General features: G+C 42.8%; 1 protein-coding gene across 1 annotated transcript; it reads right to left on the bottom strand.

Annotated features, from left to right (window-relative positions):
- Positions 1-2,067: 2,067 nt before the first annotated feature.
- Positions 2,068-3,045, bottom strand: LOC113197152 (olfactory receptor 10AC1). Its single transcript, XM_026409366.1, has one exon. It carries the CDS (start codon positions 3,043-3,045, stop codon positions 2,068-2,070), a length of 978 nt encoding a protein of 325 aa, XP_026265151.1.
- Positions 3,046-21,051: the final 18,006 nt, after the last annotated feature.

The following is a 21,051-nucleotide window of genomic DNA, read 5'->3' as shown; positions in this document are numbered from 1 at the left end:
TTTTTAACCTGTGTTCATTTTCAAGACTTTTTTTTTTATGGTTGTGAATTTTAGATTTATACCTTTAATCCATATGATATTTATTTTGGTGCATGCTTTAAGGTGAAGACCTAGGGTTATTTATTCTAAATAGCATTCTCTTTCCTTCCCACATTGGTTCACATGAATGCCCTTACCATCTCCTGCCTCATCTCTTCCCTTCCACATCCCAGATATGCTTCCAGCTTAGCCACTCACCTCCTTGTCTGTGGACTATCACCCAACTCCTCATTTGTAATATCATCTCTGTTTTGCACTGTAATTGACAAGTCACCTTCCTAATATGGAACTGTATTAGTATCATAGTCTTATCCTTAAAATGCAGAGGATAAAGCCAAAGTGTGCCATTCACGTTCCCTGCTTAGCTTCCCAAAGTTACCTTGGATTAGAGTTACCACTGCAATTACCCTGAGCTAGCTGTCAATCATCCTGATAGCCAGCTTACCTTTGGAAATCATTTTTAACATCCCAGGCAAGTGGTCCTTCTGTCAATAGCTTCTGCTTTCACGGACATCCACAGACAGATTAGAGAGTAGGCATGTGGGTGGGTCTTCTAGATTGTTGGAATCAAAGTAAATCAACCAGTTTCTCCAAAAGTCATTTCAGACAATCTAACCCTGTCCAAGAAACCTTCCCAACAACTCTAACTCTGTCTGACTGGTACTTCAATCCCTCATTTGTCATTTCACATACGTTCAGTTGGCACTGAATTATTGATGCTTATTGAGTGTCCCTTTTTAAGTGATCCGTGTGTGTCTTTGCATGCTCCATCTTAATGGATGGAGAGCAGGAAGAAACCTTACAGATCATTTAGTCTCATCCCTCATTTTGCAATTGAGTCCACCCAGGCTGGAGGGGGTGGGGAATGACACAGGCCATGGAGCACCTCAGCAGCTCTGGGGCCTGTGACTGCTCCTTCCCCCCTCTCCCTTGTATGCTAGTTGCCTGCTGGTTTGGCCTGGAACTTCCTTTCCCCTCCCTTTATACACTTTCCCTGAATGGCACCCCTACTTCCAGCCTCAGCAGCCATCCATAATTCCAAACTGCTCCCTCCCCTTGAATCTCTGAGCTCTGGATTGATGTCTTTGCCTCCTCTATCAGTAGCTTTGCTGGTTTGTCCTAGCAGCATTTCAAAACAGCTCTGTCATCCCCTTCTCCCTGCCCTTGCCCTGTGTACTCTTCTGAACAAAGGCTCTGGCCTCCATCAAATGGCCAAGGTTAGAAGTGCCCCTTAACTTCCACTTCTTCTTCTTCCCACATCGAGATTCTGTAGCCTCCATTTACCACATCTCTTGAGTCTTCCCATGTCACTCAATTACCTGTGCAAATACCCTGGGCCACACTCCCACTGTATCTCACTGGGGCATGGCAAGAGATTCCCAAATGGGTCTCCATGTCTCCAGTCCATTTGCCCACACTGCAGTCTGAGAAATCATGCCAGAGGACAAGCGTCCCACCACTCCATGGCTTCAGATGTGCCCCAGCCCCGAAACCCATTGTGCCCAGAGCATTCTCTGCTCTTGTCTTCACAGGATTACCCCCTGCTCTCCCTCAATTCTCCACTTAACTACCCTTTTCCATCCAAGAGGTTTTCCCTGACTCCCTTCAGCCTTCACAAACTCTAGCATAAGTTACACCTATCCTCTGAGCTGCTCCCTCCTTCTCTTGTTTATTCCTAGGGTCTGTCCTGGGGCTGGGAAGGAGGATGCCGAGCACCATCAGGTTATGAGTTGGGTCTTCTTTATCACAAAAGCCCACCACTTTTCACAGATCCAGGTTACCAGGAAGACCCACTAAGTATTTGTGGAACCACTAACTCCAGGTCTAGGGTTCTCTATCACTGTGTCCTGGCCTTCTTCCAGAGAGAGGGCCACCCTAGATGACTCTTCTTGTTCTCTTCCAAGTTCTCTTTCCTGAATCCCCTCCTTGGGTCCCTCTCCCCACATGGCTTTCCAGATGCAGACACCTCATGGTAGGGGGCCCTTTAGGGTGCACAGCTGCCCATTCTGGCCTGCTCCCTGCCTGTTGTCAGGGCTCACACAGACCCTGAACCACAGCCTGCCCGGGCCGCCAGCGCCACATCACCCTGTGGATGGCGGCCGTGATCTCACGGTTGCGCAAGCTATAAATAAGCGGGTAGAGCAGCGGTGTGACATTAGTGTAGACCAACGCCAGTGTGCGGTCCAGCCGCGGGGAGTAGCTAGTCTTGGGCCGCACATACATGAAGGTGGCACATCCATAGTGCAGGAAGGTGACTGCCAGGTGCGAGGCGCAGGTGGAGGCTGCCTTGCGACGGCCCCTGGGGCAGCGCAGGCGGCGCAGAGCTGCCGCGATGGCCCCGTAGGAGGCCAGGATGAGCGTGGAGGGCAGCAGCAGCAGCACCAGGCAGGCGCCCAGCAAGGGCAGCTCATCTGCGTAGCTCCTGGTGCAGGCCAGGTGCAGCAGCGCGGTGATGTCGCAAAAGAAATGCACCAGCAGGCGGGAGCCACAGAAAGGCAGGTGGAAGACGGCCACCGTGAGTCCCACTGAGACCGCCAGTCCCCCGAGGCCACAGGACAGGGCCAGTCGCGCGCACAGTCCGGGGGTCACCACTGCTGCGTAGCGTAACGGGTGGCAGATGGCCACATAGCGGTCGTAGGCCATGGCAGCCAGCAGGAAGCATTCCGCCCCACCCAGCGCCACGAACATCTGCATCTGAAAGGCACAGCCCAGGAAAGAGATGGGGCTACCCTGGCCCTGGGCCACTACAGTTAGGTCCGCCAGGGAGCGGGGCACCACCACCAGCGTGTAGCAGAGCTCGATGGCCGACAGCTGGCACAGGAAGAGCAGCATGGGTGGCCGGCTGGGCACTGAGGCCACGGCCACGAGGATGAGTAGGTTCCCGCTGAGGGTGGCCAGGTGTACAGTCAGCAGCAGCAGGAAGAGCAAGGGCCTCAAGCGCGGGAACTCAGAGAAGCCTTGAAGGAGAAAGCCACAGGGCATGGTGGCATTGCTGGGGCTGTCCATGCGCCGCAGAGGGAGACACCTGTGCGAGAGAAGCAGAGGAAGGGCGAGTCTGTAGGGGGAGGCATTTCTGGCCCTGCTAGAGGAGAAGGGGTCAGGTGGAAATCAGAGGGGTAGCAGGGAGTGGTGGCTGCGGAGGTGGCCCTGGTTCATGGGTCCCAGCACCCTTCCTAGGAAGAAAGTCTTACTAACTTAGAAAAAATGGCAGCCTTTCCTGCCTCCTGCACTGGAATCCTAGAGCTGCTTTCTCAACCTGAGCTACCCAAAGAAGCCTTGAGTTTAGCTGCTTACCTCTCAGTGCCTCATCCTGAAACCCACTTACAAAGACTGCACCGTGCCTCCATAACTCCAGTTATTTTGTGGGTTCTGTGTGGCCCTGAGTGTTACCTCTGCCTCTGCCTGAGTCCCCTAAGGCCAGAATGTGACTTTGCATTCTGCCTCTCTATCCTTATCCCTGTCCTACTCTGTCATTACTGAGCCACCTTCTGTGTGTGTCACAGAATCACAAAAATGTAGTGCAGATGAGCACCTTAGAGATCATCTCACACAACCTCATAATCAGGGAGGAAAATAAAGTGGAAACCAGGTGGGAGTATTGAAGGGTTTTATTGCTCACACAAAGTCAGGGACAGAATCTTTATTCCTGAAGGTGAATCCAGAACTTTCCATAACCTATCAGAGGTTTGGGAATATGGCCTTTGGGGTCAGTCAGACAACCCATATTTGCTTAGCCTTAAAATAGAGACCTAAATCTGTGCCAAGTTCAGGGTTAGACAGGCAAGCAGAGGGCCTCGCTGGGTGCCTCAGGACTAAAACGCCCCTGACATTTTGATTAATACACCATCAACATGAAAAAAGGTGGCGAACATCTGTTCTAACTTGCCCTTCAGAGTGAGCAGTACCTTCCAACTTGCCATCAGAAGACTATTTCTTTCTAAGTGTTATCCAGTGACTCATTTGCAGGCAACACTTGTAAAACATTGGTAGCCTGTAGGTCTGTTGTGTTTCTCAAAGTCCTCTGGAGGTGAGCAGGTATGAGGTGGTGAGGGGTTTGAGGCCATGTGAACTGGAGGAGGTTTGAATTTTCCCATATATATTAATGGTGTCTCTTTTTATTGCCTTATCTCTTTTTTAAATTAACTTTAATTGTAAGCTCAACTATTATTTCCTCTTCAATCACGGTTTGGAGTCAATATTGGAAGTCTACTCTGTCCGTACTGACATAGAGTGCAACTGCAGTTTAGCTGGGTGGATAAGTAACTCAGATGAAAGAATTAGAAGGAATATAATGAGCCTATCTCCTACCTTATGCTGTCTAATGCTCCTCTTGGAAGGTTTTTATTTATCAGTGTCACCTGGGATCTTTCTTGTCCCATCTGAGGGGAAACAGTCTTAGGGAGGAAGAATAGGGTTAGGGCTGGGGGCAAGTGGAGGGAGGTGGGATCATTTACTATCATTTTAGAGCCTTTTTTTTGTCACTCTTCCATCTATTGAGAAAATTTAACAAACCTGTGTTGTAGCTGCAGGTGGGAATGAGAAGCCTGGATGTCCTGGGGATTCTGGCAGGATGACACCTGAGTGTCCGCCTGGCCTTCCACAATGCTGGCCTTCTGCAGTGCCTCTGCTCCTCCCTTCACTCCTTCCTTTGCATCTCCTCGGAGAAGCTGGGCTGGGCTGGGTGGGGACGGGGGTGCAGGAGGGAGAGAGAGAAACAATCCACTTCTTTTTTCTTCGTGTTCATGCTGCTGAACAATGTGGATGACAGGAAAGGCCAGGTGATGGCTCTAGTATCTGAAAGCTCAAGGAAGATCATGTTTTATAAACAAGGCTGCTGCAAATAAGCAAAATGGGTCAATTAAATTGAAAGAAAGACATCAAGGAGCATTTCTGCTCTGCTTTAGTTTTGGGGAGGAATTGTCACAAACTGCAGGAATGTCTGTTAGAAGTGCCTTTTCTCTGAGAGGAGAAAGGATAATGGATACTTTTAAAGCTTCAACAGATAAAATCCCTGCTCTTTGCTAGGAGAGAAGCTGCAAGAAGAGAAGATGGCACTGCGAACCCTGAGAATACCCACTTCCTTCACCTGGAACGAAAGACAAATATTCTCACTCCTCCAGGTGATTAAGAACATCAGCAGTAAGAGCTAACAGTGAAGAAAGTGTCGGGCAAAGGTTCATAAAGTCTTTACATATTTAACCCACTTAATATTAGCAACAACCCAATGAGATATGAACTCTTATTGTGCCCATTTTATAGAAGAGAACATTGAATCCTCAAGAAATTAAACATCGTAACTAGTTAGCGGTAAAGCCAGATTTGCAAACAAGCAGTGTAGGTCCTGATAATCCAGGGACTTATTCACTATGTAATCTTCCTTTTTTATTTCTCTCCCCCCAAATCCTTGCCACACAAGACACATTCCATCCCCCACTTCCCATATCTCCTACCCCCCCCCCCCAACAAATGTCCTTCCATTCCGTTCTGACCTCATATGTCCCTTTGCTGGTATTTTTCCTGAGGACATGTGAATGTAAGCAGTAATGCGGATAATCCAAGAAGCAAATCTAAAAATAGCTTCTCCTTAGCTTTGACATTCATTACTGCTCTTGTTATTGTTCCTGCAGATTGGCTTTTCTAACTGTGTATGGCTACAAGAAGCACCCCACAGCTGGGACTGGCTGGTGGCCCAGGACATCTGGATATGGCTGGAAGCCTTGCTGGGATGGAGATGCAGACCTGGTATTCAATTTTTTTGCTGTGCAATATAACTAAAATTATCTATAGCAATGCTGTTTCCCATTGGTCATTTCAATAGTCAATCAAAGCACTTCTAAAAAGAATTGTGGAATGGTAGATGAGAGAGACAGACAGGTCAGGCCCCTTTGGTTCTTAAGAGTTCAGTGCTGAATTGGAGTTGGAAGGTCAGATGGTCTAGATCCTCATGTTATAGCAAGGGAGACCCAGAGAGGTCACTGGCCAGCTTGGGCTGTTGCTGCTGGACTAGAGCCAGTTCTCAGTACTTCTGGCCAAATAGTTCTATTTCTGCATGAATTGTCCTGTGGTAGACCCAAGCCCATTGATCTAGTATTACAGTCTACAAAACCACCAAAAGAGAGGTCATAGCAAAATTTTATTATTGTCCTGTAGGAAGTTAAACTTAAAAGGTTATGAATATAATTGGATTTCCTAACTTCATTTAGAAATTTGTTGTGGAACTCTGGTCTTTGAATTTTTATAAACTATAATGGAAACTATTTTTATCCTGTGCTTTTTTCCCCCTATGAATAACACACTGTAAACTCAAAAGATATTTTCTTTTTTTAGCTGAAGGAGAAAAAGTCCTCATAGCTTACATTTTGCTTTGTTATTTTCTAGATGCTTGCTTTGGAGGGGAGAGGGACAAGGTAGTCACCTCTTCCAAAGGCTCAGATTCCTCACTGTTGAATGGGACAGCAAGGATGGACTTGGTGAGGATTCTACAAACGAACATGTAAAAGCTTCTAGAGTAGACATGGCACCTAGTAGGTGGACAATAACCCTGGAAGCATTCTTGCTTTTATCCTTTATTACTTTCCAGGCTTGGGTGGAATATCCTCTGCGTATTCATCATTCCATCGAAGACATTTCCTCAGCCCTTGACTGGGCTGTTTCACGTGCTTTCCTAGCACCTCTGTTCTCTTTCTGCTGTTCCAGAGGGAGAGGTGTGCATTGAGTTCTGGGTATGGAACTTCACGGGGAGGTAAATGGACAGAGATGTAGATAAATCTATCTGTCTCTCTGTCTAATCTATCTTTATATCTCATTCTACTTTTCTCTTTGTTTTTCTGTTATCTTCCCGAAACTACATAGGCTATGGAATAAGATATGTCTGGATTCAGATCCTGGGATCCTGGCTCAGCCACCTACTACCCACATTAATGTCAGGCGATAGACTCAATTTCCCCAATTCTTAATCTCTTTACATCTAAATGGAAATAATGAGGCCTGATTTGTAGCATTGTTGCAAAAATTAGGCATATCATAAAGACAGCCCATGACAGAGGAACATAACACAGAGCCAGGTATGGTAATGGTAACAAAAGGTGCTTACTAATCCTACCCTGGTATGACCTGGTCTTCTGAAGCCTGCCCCTGGGTTCCACCATGCAGCAGCTGCAACTGTAATTCTATAATGACCCCTCTTCCTTTACCTTGGATTATCACAGATAACTTGAAACTCAATAACTCACATGTGCTTGCATTATTATATATTTCAATTTCAATTTGTTTTCTGAAATAAAATCCCTTGAATTAAAATTCATTTATCATGTTTTTCTTTTTTTTTTCTTTGCCACACAAGCAACGTTTTTTTAGTGTTTTCTACTCATCAATTTGGCAATTTCTTTACTCAGAGGAGCTAAAGATCTTCTCTATATTTAGTGACTTCACCGTGTATTCCCTCTTCCAATCATTTAAGATCCCAGGGCAATGTGCTATTTGCCTGTGTTGTATTTCTGTTTTGTGAATTGCTTTATTTTACAAGATAAAGCAGCCTGCTAAATCCTTGATGACTGACTTTGGTAAGATATCTTGTCAAAGACTTTGAAAGTCTAAATGAAAGAAACCTTCTTATTTGTTTCTTGTTGACATCTTTATCCCCTAAAAAGAATTGAAGTAGATTTAATAGGAGATGTTTTCCTTGAACTGAAATCCTTGCCTTTTCCCCCTTGATGGTGATTTTGGAAGTATTTAGGGGTCCTACATGTCATACAGATGAGATGCCCTCAATGGCTCTGCATTGCCTCTGGAGCCTTTCTTTAAAATGAGGGACACATGGATGACCTAGGAGTCCTCTAGCTCCAGCTCAATGGCTTCCATGGCATTTGCAGTTTGACAAACATTTCCCCTTAAAGTTTCCTGAGGATAAGGATGACCAGTGTGGACAATGTGTGCCTCCTGTTTGAGGTCTCCAGTTAATGGTTATGGTTTTTTTTTTTTTTAATCTTTTCTCCCAAAGCCAATTGTGGGATTAGGGTTTTAAGAAAAGTATCATTTCAGGCTTCCTGCTCTCTCACATTTTCATCTGGAGAAGAGCTTTGAACCATGAAAATCTAGGAGTCCTACTGATTTGAGAGCTGGCTTTCTGCCTTTAATGCTTTGAAAGAGATTCTCTGCATGAACGAAGCAGCGCCCATTTAAACGAACGTTTCTAACCCAGACTTACTCCAGAGAAAGACGAATAAGCTTCCTAAATGGGCTCTTTTAATGTTCAACATCAAAATTATCTGGCAAAGAGACTGTCCCAGTTCTGGGACAGTGAAGGTCAATTTTACCAGACAAAATGAATGATCATTGTACTGTTACATTTTGGAAAGTATTGTAGGCCTGTGGATAGGTTATTTCATCTACTTGGAAAATATCAGCATCTTTGCTCTACAGGAAAACTAGCTTATTTTCAAAATTTACTTTTTGAATCAACTACCATAGAATCAACTCCCCATGAAGGTGGTTTTAGTGAGCCTGAATGTACTCTTAATTTTGGAACTGCATCTTGTGCTTCAAGACAGCAAAAGGACTCCCTTGAAAACCCAGAATGCCCGCCTTCTAAAAGATGTTTTTCTATTTCTTGCTGGCCACATACTAAGTAATGGGGCGAGGCAGCTGCTTAGATAGAGAAACCAAGGCTATCTCAGTATTGCTGGGGAATTTTCAGGGTTCATTAAAATGAAAACAAAACAACAGTGATAATAAAAACAAACACTGGGGGAGACAAAAAGTACTGATCTCTTACATGAGCCACCTGCAAGGACAGCATTGGAAGGTGCTCTTCAAACATGGTCCTGAAAGCCACAGGCTGCTCAGATCTATCACCACAAGAGTGACATGAATGATGTCGGCATCCGAAGCTCTTTCCAATGGGAACCTTTCCCAGCTACCCAGGTGCCTGCCTCCTGTGGTGACCAGGAAAGAGCAATAAACAACTAGATTAAGTGAGACAGGATGTACCAGACTGGGCCAGCCCAAATGGGGCTCAGGTGGGGCACAGATTCTCTTCCATGAGAGGCTCCGTGGTTGATGTGGTCCAAGGCTGAGGATTTCATTCTTTGATCAGGACAGGAGGAATAAGTGGAGTCTTTCCTACACTAAGTGGTCAAGTTTCTTGGCTCCTACAGATTTGAGCAATAATCAATTAACAGAAGATTCTCTATTCCGCCTCTAAGAGTTGAATACATAATATATTTTTTCAATTCTATTCTTTCTTATCGTTCTGTAAAAAGAAATATGTCATTGGATACCTCTCCCCCTAAAGTCCATGTTCGCATAAGAAGAAAACAAGAAAGATCTCCTATTTTTATATGAAAAAGCTGAGGTGACAGGGATGCATTTGGGTAAAATCATTAGCCGTGGAAGGGGAACCTCATGTGTTATGTGAATTACAGATGTGAGGCAGCGGACACGATGGAGGGAGGTGATGCATGGAAAAAATGGTCACCTTACAAGCGTTATTGCTCTTAGGCAAACTTAGTTGGGACGTGCCATGTTTCCTTATTCCTATACTCTACTCTTAGAGTTTTCTGTTCTTCCTCTGCCCACCTGTTCCCCACATGCCAGGCTTCTCCTTACCTGGGTACAGAGAGAGAGAGAGAGAGATCACTTGGCAATGGGTGGAGAGATTCAGATCATGGTGGCTGGAGGTTGGAGAGATTCCAGGCAAAGCAAAGAGCAGAAGAGCACAGAGCTGCAGTGGGTGGGTGTGGAGGAGAGGGAGAGTTGGAAGCAGAAAACTGAGGGATGGTTGGGCTCTACGAAGGGAGGGCACCCGGAACAGGGATTCACACAGGAGTTTCTGATGAGCTCTGGTCAGAACTATAACCTTGGCTTGCTTTATATCCTTGGAGGGTGGGGAGATAGGGAGGAGAGAGTATACTTGTTCCTTCCAAAGGGAGGGCAAGAACAAGAGCACCCTGTGATTAATTAATCCTCACAAAGTCCCTCCTCAAGGCTGGAGACCTAGGAGGAGCTTGGCACACGTGCAACTCCTGTGAAGCTGTCCAGAGAGAAACAGCTGTTTCTGTCCCAAGCTGCCCATCTGCCATAGTGCTGTCTGTGCCACCGGTGGGTGCCTTGCTCTTTCCCTAGAGTTTTTCTTGCTTCTCTGTCATCATGACAACTCCCACCTCTGCATTCTGGGCCAGGCTGCAGCTCCAGATCCTGCAGTGAAGTGTCAGGTGCCTGGCAGGACTAAGAGATACAAATTTACCCAGTGGCTAGATCAGGGAGCTGGCCATTGAGATGCATGAACAAATCCCCTAGTTTGCACACGTGTGCAGAAACCCAGAAAGTGTCCGAGAAAGGCTACACTACAGGAGACTTTCGACCTTGGAATTTAAATACCCATTCTGCCAGGTTCTCCTAAATTTGGGAGCTGATGACATGGTTATTATCCTGCATCAATCTATAAGCACCAAAACCCACAGGACTCTAGAGGTGATCATTCTAATTAATTTACTCATTTATTCACTGAATCAACACATGTTCATTGAATTATATACGTGTCAGGATTGATCAAGGTACTGGGCTATTGATCAGTGAGCAGAACAGATGAAAATTCCTGTCCTGTAGCACTTACATCCTAAGGAGAAGAGGCCAACCATAGCCAAATTGAGTGAATTATGTAACATATTGAGAAGTGGTAAGTCCCATGGAAAAAAAGTAGAACATCGGGAATGTGAGGGGGTGGCATGTGGTTTTAAATAGAGTGTCGGAAGCAGGCTGTAGTGGGAAAGTGGTATTTGGTAAGAAACCTGAAGGAGGTAAAGAAGTGAACCATGTGGCTATGTGGGAAAGAACATTCCAGCTAGAAAACCCGAAGGGGGAGCAGGCTGGCAAGTGTGTTGCACAGCAAGGAGGCCAGTGTGGCTGGGCAGAGCCAGGACAGACCAGCAGCAGATGAGTCAGAGGGCAGTGGGTAGCCTGCGGGAATGCTTTGCAGGTGACTGTGAGGACTCGCCTTTTATTGGTGTGAGGTGTGAGGACTGCATAACTCGAGGATCCTTCTGGCTGCTGTGTTCAGACTGTAGGAGACCAGGGATGAGGTTAGTCTAAGTATAGGGAAAAATGGGCTGGATCAGATTGGAAGTAGAGGGGTGGCATGTGGCTGGATTCTGGAGGTATTTTATATGTAGGGCCAGCAAACCTCTTGACGAGTTGGATGTAGGTTGGGAACAAGATCAGAATGACTTTTTTTTTTTTTTTTCCTGAGAAACAGGAAGAATGGAGGTGTTATTACCTGAGACGAGAAAGCTCCAGATGGAACAAGTTTTAGAAGGCAAGATCAGAGGTTTCACGTAGGACTTAAGAAGTTTGATGTGTCTGTTAAATAGCCAGGAGGGTCTATTTAACAGGAGGATTGGCAATGGTGCATAAGACCTGCAGTTCATGGGAGAAGACCACATTGGAGATAAAAATGTAACTGGGCGAGATGACCCCAGGAAAGAACAGAGAGAAAAGAGAGGGTCCAAAAGGTGGGTCCTAGTTGGATGTTAGTTTGGAAAGATGAGAAGAAACCAGAAAGGGAGGCTGAGGGGGAGTCTATGGTTGAGGAAACCATGTACTAATGTTCTGCTTATTCCCCAATTTTCACATCTACAACATAAAATATATGGAAAATAATTTTGTGATATAGTAGCACAACTTCCCCTCTTGACATGACTTCACAACTGTCTCATCCATAGCCTGGCTGTGCCAGGGCAACAGATTGAGTTGCAAAGAGGCCAAAGAGAGTGCCTGGAGACGGCATGGGAGACATCAGGAGAAAGTTTACAGGAGATCAGAGGCTGCTCCAAGAAGGGTTCAGCGGTTACAGGCTGATCCTAGCACCTCCGTCTCTCACAGTGCTTTGCCAAGCCGTGTCTCCTCTCTCTTGTGGTGTTTTGTCCAGTGACAGCTGGCTAGCTGGGTGACACTCGTCCTTTCCACAGTGCCCTCAGTTCCATGTCCCCATAGATGGAGGGGTTTTCTATGTTAGGCAGAAGCAGTGACATCACAAACACTAGTGTGCTTAGTTGGCTTATATGACCAGCATCCCAAGAAGCAAGTGTCCTGGTGTACATGCAAGATAGTAGCGCTACAGATATCTGACTTACCCAGTTCCCGGAGTGCATAAGAGAGTCAGTGTCCTTCAAGATGATACATATCTGGACTTTGCAGCCCACACTTCCTCTCATTTCCCCTTAACTTGGTGAGGTTTTGGGTGACAGAAAAGGGGCATTCGGGTGATACAGGTCCCTTTGCTTTAGGGTGATACAGGTCCCTACACAATTCTTAAGGAAAGGTCATAAGGAGGGTTGAATGGTAGTGATACCCGGAGCAGGGGTCCCTCTTCTCCCATCTCCTCTTATCAAGTGTAAGGAGGCCAGGGCAGAATCCAAACCCCTTGGTGGAGGAAAGTTTTGAAAACAAAACTGTAGGTTCCAAAATGCTAGGTTCTTATCTCCAAATTTCCTTTTACCTTTCTATTTTTTTGGCTTTGTGTGCTTTAGGAAATACCATACTTTGTCTGAGCCTTAGTTCCCATGACTAAAATATAAGAAGAAGAATACAACCTGTGTCTACAGAGCAGATTGTTTTGAGATTTTAAAGGAAACCTTATTTATGAAAACATTTTTAAAACTCTAACATTCTACACATTTCTCACTTATAATTATTCTTATCATATTGCAGAGCCACATTCAACATATTTTCCAGTTTAGACATCCATCCCACTCTTCTCTGGCACTTGGCTTTCAGAATTCCATTCTTCCTGTGCACATGGTTTCTCGGTGGGGTGAGAAGCAACTGGGCAGGGACATGGGTTGGACAGGCCCCCTGGGTGATCAGGGGACACGGATGTGATATCATCCACAACATCAATAGAGTCCTGGCTCTGCATGTTAGAAACTGTGCCAATGATTTTGGACACATTTCCAGGATAGAAAAGCCCTGGATGGAAGCAAAGTCATGTAGTGACAGGAGCCTGGGGTTTTCTGAATAAGGTTTTCTTTGGCCCTAGGCTGGCTTCTGTCCATACGTGGAGTTCCCCTTCAGGCACAGGGATTCCTCAGATTGGTGGTGCCTGTGTCCCTGCCTGGAGGGCTGCTCAGTCTTCTCAGATGTGGAGTCACCTGGGATCTGAGTTTCAGTGGAGGCTGGGGATACCTCCTCTCCACATCCCTCAGTCTCCTGTCATCGGATTGCAGGTGGCCTGGTGGGTTGCCTGATTCCAGGAGGAAAGACACTACTTTTCTCTGATGAGGACAGTTAAGTTGCTGAGTTGGATGAATATCTACGAACCTAAGGAGGGAAAGTTTATTCCCTTTGGGGATTTATGAAATTTAAAAATTTATAGAAATAGCAATAGGAAAAAAGCAATAAACTGAATTATCAAAAGTAAATTAAAATGTAAGGAAATCAGTGGTTAAGAAAAGAAAAAAAAGTCTGTTCTTTGAAAATTCTAAGATGGATAAGTTTCTGAAATCCTCAATGAGAAACTATGTGAAGAGATATAAACAAATGAAAACTAAGAGACCAATTAAAATAAGCATAGTAGGGATTAAAAATTATAAGACTATTGTTAAAAAGTATTTTTAGGGGGGCTGGGGTTGTAGCTCAGTGGTAGAGTTCCTGCCTAGCACATGTGAGGCCCTGGGTTCGATCCTCAGCACTATATAAAAATAAATAAATAAAATAAAGGTATTGACAACTATAACTAAAAGATAAATATTTTTTCTAAAAGCATTTATGGGTACATAGACCTAAATCTGAAAATGAAAGCTTAATGCCCCCAAGGAAAAAAATAGCAAACTTGGGTAGAATAATAATATAATGACCCTTACTTAATTATATTTAAAAAAAAAAAACTTTTCTGCCTTTCTCATACTCCTATGGAAAATAATTTTACTTGTAGGCTTTACCAAAGTTTCAAGGTACACATAATCCCCAAATATTATATTTTTTTCAGGAAAGAAAAATTATTCAACTAATTTTATGAGCTTTGTAGGATTTAGATTAAAATCATATCAGTAAGCATATACAAAAACATAGACTAATTTTAGGCAAGCACTCTACCACTAAGCCACAACCCCAGCCCCTATATATACTAATTTTATAGATGAAAACATTTTAAAGTATTACTCAATCAAATTCATTTTCTTAACAATGCATTTTTATCACTTTACAGATTTTCCAGGAATAGAGGAATGATTAAAGTTCAGAAAAATCTCTTAATTCACTATTAAATGGTGGATTAAAGGAAAGCAGAGTCATCTCCATATACATGGGAAGAAATGAAGAAAATTCTCAGAAAACTAGAAATAGGGACTTCATAATGTAATAAGACTTGTATTCCCAAATTCTACAACCAATGTCATATTTAATGGGTAAATCTGAGACATTTCTTTTAAAGTTAGGAACAAGATACATATGCTTCAGTTAAATAATATTTATCAGCAGAGTACTAGTGTTTTTAGATGATGCCATAGGAAAGCAAATAATAGTTGGTATGAAGCAGAATATATTGTAATTATTTCCTAAAAATGTTATCATTTGCAATTTAAATTTTAATGACAAACTAATCACACCAATAAAAAATTTAGCATGATTTCCTGGTATAAGTAAAGTTCCTCCATATAAGCAATAATAACTCAGAAACTATTATAAAAAATAATGAATGACAAAAGTGTTGGGAAATAACCTGAATTCCCATTAGTAGATAAATGGATACGCAAAATATGATCTATGCAAATAACTGATACCTTGTGGGGGTTAGAAGCCATGAACTATATTTAGGAATATATAGGGTACCAAATTTCAAAACATGAAGACAAGGAAGTCAGCAAGAATGAGAAATGTAGCAAAATGCCAGATACGTTTAATACACAAGAATGAGTATACAAAAATTGCATATAATATTAATATAACATTGTTAAATATAAATATGAAAAGAAGGCCCATCCATGACTGATGATATTATGCCATAAAGCAATTATGGCCAAGTTAGGTTTTTTTTTTTTAATTGGCTCTTAATTCTTAAAATAAGTAAATAAAGTTTAAAATACTGATATGAACTAGAAACAATTGGGCTAGCGTGACTATCACAGTCATGTTCCTTTCACATTGAATGTGTTGCGTGCTCTTTTATAGTGATCAGTTTCTTGTTTGTTAATTCTACTCCCTCCAGACTTCTCCTCCTCCCCTGGGGTCAGTGGGAACGGGAAAGAATACAGTTGCTCATCATAAACTAGTATCATGGCCATGACTGATCTTCCCTTATAACCTATTTACTTCTCATTTGAGGTCTAGGTTGTTCATATCATAAAATCTTGGAATTATTGTCCATAAATTTCTAAGATCACTTTTATCATCTTTGATGATAAAGTGGGGACAAGGGCAATATTTTCAATCTCTGTTACTTACTAAGATCCTTAAATGAAGCAACATTGTAGAAACTCATTTCTGATTTTCCTGTCCATTTGTCTTCTGCTGTGATGTAAGCACTTACTTATATTATACTAAACATTATTTCCCATCTCCAACTATGTCCATTCACTGGCTTAACTAGTATCAAGGACATGCTTAAGCCTCATGACTAAGTATCACCAATCCTCCTCTAAGATATTACCAACTGTACCTTTTAACTAGTCACGACCCTTTTTGTGTAGCATGACTGCCTACTTATTGCAATTTTACCGATTGCTTTAGCTTTCTTTCTTACCAGACACCTGCCAACATTTTCTAATGTCCATACCTGTCTGATCTTCAAGTGGGTCTCTAATAATAGTTGCTTAATAATAGTTGTCCATCTGTCGATGACATCTCCACAGTGTCTCTGCCACCCAACCTGCTCTTTCTTGATGTTACTTCTGCTCACTTTGTCCTTAGGCAGACATTCCTCACTACTGCTCCTATACTTTCTACCTCCTCCATTACCACTATAATAGCTTAGAAAGTCCCTTCAGCATTGTAAACACTCAGTAAATACTTGGTGCCATTCTTATCATCAACACTTCTACACTACTGGTAAGTGTCCACGATCTGGTCTACAGTGAACTAATATGATGTGTCAAGACTTGTACCAAGCGTTTTGCATAGGCCATCACATTTAATTTAATGCATTTATACTGAGATCATAAAAGTCACTCGAGAAAATATTTAGCTTTTTTCAAAATCTATCTTAAAATTTGAGCCCTCCACTTACCTTCTAATCTCAGAAAAGAGGTGGGCGCACACTCTCCAGGGCCAAGACCTTAATGGGTATTTTCATCCTCATTCCTTTCTATTGCTCCCAAGTCATGTTTTCTTGGTTGCTGACTCCCTAGATTTCTCAGTCTGTTTCCACTGGTTCCTTTCTTGGCCTTCGGATATAACTCCCCTAACTTTTCTTGAAAATTTAGTTCAAACTATATTTTTTTCTGTATGAGAGTCTGTTTTTCTTCTTCCCATCATATACATATTTTTAGACTAGTTATCAATCTTTCCTATGTCTTCTTTTTTCCTGAATTCTAGATATCTGGAACCCACCTCCATCATTGCTGAACTAATCACAGTTGGTAATGACTTCCTAGTTACCAAAACCCAACTGGCAAAATCTCCTTCTTCAGAGGTTTTTTAAAAAAATGCATTTTGCTGCTTTCATTACTGTGTTCCAGATCTCCTCCTCCTTTGGCTTTTCGGCTAGGGTTATGTGTTTGATTCACGTCTTTCTGTTCTTAGCCCTCTGCCTCTTAAAGATCAGTTTGTGAATGTCATGGGCAAAGATGAGTGGGAGAGACCTAGGGAAAAAAAAAAATCATGAAACAAAAGTTCAGGTCAGGGTTGGGATGGGAGTGGGGTTAGCATTTGCACTTTCAGAGAGAAATCAAGAGGCTCCAAGAAGGCAGAGAGAAGCCAGGATCCTGCTCTGTATCAACTCATAGCTGAGATAGCTATGGAAGTCTCAGTCATAGCCATGTGCCGCCACTGGAGAGGCGTGACGAACTTTTAGTAGAATATTGGCAGGAAGCCTGAGACGTGGTGAGTGATCAGCCAATGTTTTCTAATTTTGCAGGGTCCTAAGTTTTTAACCCAATTTATGGGATTATAGTGAGGATGCAAAGTGACACCTCTGTGTGATGCTGATTCATTGCAAGGTACACAGCAAGCCCTCGTTCTGCGTCATGTATCACCATTATCTTCTAATTTATCCTAATGCCCCTACCACAGAGCATCAGCAATCCTGTGCCCACATTCTCTCCCTGTGTGCTAACCCTCTGCATGTTCTTGGGGTTGTGTCTCTTGAGTTAGAAGATCTCCAGTTGGGATTGAACCTAAATGTCAGTCTTGTTGCTGATTCCAAGATGCTGAGAGGAACTTTGAGAATAGTTTACTGGGTGTGGGGCAGCACTTTTCCTGTTGCTTTCTGTTGCTTCATCTAAGGATTCCTCCTGCCCTTTGCACTGCTATGAAGTCTTCGGATGAGGCCTTATAATCAAAGAAGAGCAGGAGGAAGGACCATGCTTAGACACCCACTCTTTGCTGGATGATTTCTTGAAAGTCTTTTTTTTTTGTGAATATTACTGTAAATCTCAATTTATCCTTAAGCTTCTGGGAAGAAAATGACTTCTTTTTTACTTGACTTTTTATTTTTATAGAAATTTAAAAATGATTATGTAAGGCTGAAAAACTTTAATCCCTTACCTTGCCCTTCCCGGTCTCTGATTTGTGGTTCTCAATTTCAACTCTCCTAGCTGAATCTTCCATCAGTGTATTTAAAAGGTCAATGTTTAAAAATCTGTGATTTTTTTTCACTTTTACATACTCTTCATTGACTTCCTACTGCAGAAGGTGAAACATTGGTTTTCTTCTATCCCTTCTCCCTAACACAAACAATACAAGACAAACATACTTTTACTTCCTTTCCTGGTATAATAATTGCATCATGATTTTGGAATTGAACAATATCAATTGTCTATTATTAGAGTTATGTCCACATCAATTATGACTGAGCCACAGATTATTATCAGCCACTATGTTTCCTTTTTTGTAAAAGCTTTATTTCCCCTGGAGTTAATAATTACCTCACTTTTTGTTTGCTTAGCTTTCTATGTAGCGATCAATACTTCACCATGGGACAGTATAAGTGTCTGATACATTGAAACACTTCAGGCAAGTGTCTGCAGTCTCCGGGAGGCTTCTCCTGCAGCCCTACTGTTCCTGCCCCTCTGGGGACTTAGTCTGCTCTCCGCACACCTGTCTTCACACCACCTGACTGGCCACCTTCACTTTCTTTTATGTTGGTCTCTATTTCTTGGATGCTAGACTTTTTTCTCTCTCTCATTTACTCCCTTACCAGAGAAAATCCCCCCAAGGAAGCTTGTTTGAGCTTTCCTTCAAACGGGGAATATGGAAAAATAGAGTTGTTGAGACCCTTAGAGTCTGAACATCACCCCATCAGTTCAGGCTGGAATTCTGTGCTGTAATTCATTGTCTCAGAGCATGGTGAGGCTCATTCCATGGTTACTGGCTTCCCGTGTTGCATGATCCCATTCTGATTTTCAACTTTCCATATTATTTACTTTTTATTTCCTCTCTGGAAACATTTGGTATCTTTGTCTGGAATAGCCTGAAATATGACAAATGTGCCTCAATCTGGGTCATTATTTTAAATGCATCATAAGGGTTTCAGTGGGTCCATTCAGTCTTGAAAATCATGGCCATCATTTCTAGGAAGAACCATTTTATTCTGTTTTAGATAATATTATGGTTCTCTCCATTTTCCTCTGCTCCTATTCAGACATAGAACCTCCTGGACTTCTCTATACTTTTTAAGTATGTGATTTCCTTTTTGTCTTTTTATTTTACTTATAGAAGACTCCTCTCAACTTTCTTCCAATGCTTTCATTGAATTTTTCATTATTTTACAGAACATTTTCTTCTCTGCTATCCCTTTTTCTTGTGCGGTGCAGTGTTCTATTTGCTCTCCTTTCATAGTTGAGCTCTCTTTTCAAACTCTGAGATAATGTGTTACATATATTTTGCAATATCTTTCTTTCCCCTTGAGATTTTTTTTATATGTTTGCATTTTTTCTAATAGTAAAGATTTTTAAAGGGACTGGTGTGTCCTGGCTCTTTGTTCATACTCATTAGTCTTTAGAAACTATTTAGATGCATGACAGGGAGAGACAGACCTGGTTGATTGGTTGGCTTCAACACTTGGGTGGTGCCTCCACTAATATTCAGATACCCTCAGAAGGAAATCCCTTAATCTCCAGCCTGTCCTTGATAAGCCTGGCTACCAACATCCTGGGAATTTGCTGGGAAAGGGTGTGTGGGTGAATGAGGAGGAAGTCCCACTTGATGCCCTGTTTGCAGCCTAGAACTCCTGTTCTTGGCTATGTATGGTTCCCTTGAGTACAGGGTTCACCAACTCAGCCCTTCTGGTCTTCTGCTGAGAACAGTGTAGTGATAGTTAATTGTCTGCAGGGACCTACCATCTTCCATGCATACCTTTAAACCAGCTTTATGTCATTCCTCCTTCTAATCTCCATTCTTCCCCAATTCCAAGACTTTCTGGTAATCAGCTGCCTGTACCTGGGCTTTAGGGTTCCTACACTTCTAGCTTAGGTTTCTGTTTTCCTTGATCTGCTAAGTTGGTTTTCCACCCATCATTTTGCATAGTTTAAAATTTCATGGTTGTCATCTCTACTTCCATTTTCTTGATCCTTGAAGATTTATGTCTTTTGTAATCCCTTAATTAGCATTTTAGTGAGGTTTGGGGAAAAGCAGTGTAAACTCACATAATAAAGCTTATGAATCAATGCCAGCTCTGTCAGAGGCACTTTACCACGTTCTGTGGATCATGTGTGGGTTACATGCAGGTCGATTCTTTTCTTTGCATATGTTTTCCTTCCTGATAGAAACGTGGTTACTTTTCCTTCCTTCCTTCTTTCCTTTCTTTTCTTCTCCTTCTCCTCCTCTGCTCATCATCCTTTTTTAGGATTTGGCTCTTTCGGTGTTGGATGAACCTGTAACTAGGGGGTCTTCCTCTGTCCTACTCAGGGGATAGACAAGTGACTCATGCTGAGCCAGTCTGATTCTTCCTCCTTGAGATTTGAATCCTTAGAAAGGGTACAAACCAACTCTGACAATATTTGGAGTTTATTCTTCTGTCCCGTCCAACGCATCCTAACCGACTTTCTTCTCCTATTTGATCATTCCCTGTTTTTCTTGCCTTTTAGATTCTGGAAACTGCCTTGGTTCCTGTTGATTTCAAATCTGATTCTTCAGGCTTCAATTCTCTTTGCTTCTGGTAATATTTTAATGACTTCTTTTTCATTTACATTATCATAATTGTATGCAGCCAAAGAGCCACAAGTGATACAGAAATTCGGTGAGTTTCTATGGTAGTTTCTTTTCTTTTGTAGTTTCAAGTTTGAATAACAAACAAAAAATTCCTATTTTTTTTCTTCTAAGATAATAAATGGCTGTATGGTTAGAATTCTCATTCTTTTAATACCTTTTGTTAAAGTTTGAGAAATAATTAAGAACCCTATATCAGTCAGCTCTTGCTACAAAGCAAAAAGAGTGACAGTATGTCAGTAGTAAGTTAAGAGCATTTATTGGGTCTCATGGACCTGGGGGTTGGCTGCGTGTCTTATTCAAGCTGCAGACTTGCAGACTGGATGGGGCTGCTCTGCTCCACAGTCCCACTTTGGAAACCAAGCTGCAGGGGCAAAGGTTTCCAAGGTTATTCTCTTCTCAGGATGATGGCAGAAATGCTGGAGGAAAAGGCAACTGCATATGATCATCTCAAGTCTCAGTTTACATCACATGTAATATCCCACTGGCCAGAGGCAGTCATGTGGCCAAACAAAAGAACCTCAGGGAACTCCACCCACCGTGAGGCCATGGAGAGAGTGTGGATGTGTAGTATGATCACAGAGTAATGAGTATCTGGACAGAGTTTGAATTCTACCACTGTTGGCCCCTTTGGTCATGATTATTTATGTCTTTCTC

This window comes from Urocitellus parryii, chromosome 3 (genome assembly GCF_045843805.1).
Source record: "Urocitellus parryii isolate mUroPar1 chromosome 3, mUroPar1.hap1, whole genome shotgun sequence".
Taxonomy (NCBI): Eukaryota; Metazoa; Chordata; class Mammalia; order Rodentia; family Sciuridae; genus Urocitellus; species Urocitellus parryii.
Note: the sequence above shows the minus strand (reverse complement) of the source record. Positions and strands in the feature narration are given on the sequence as shown.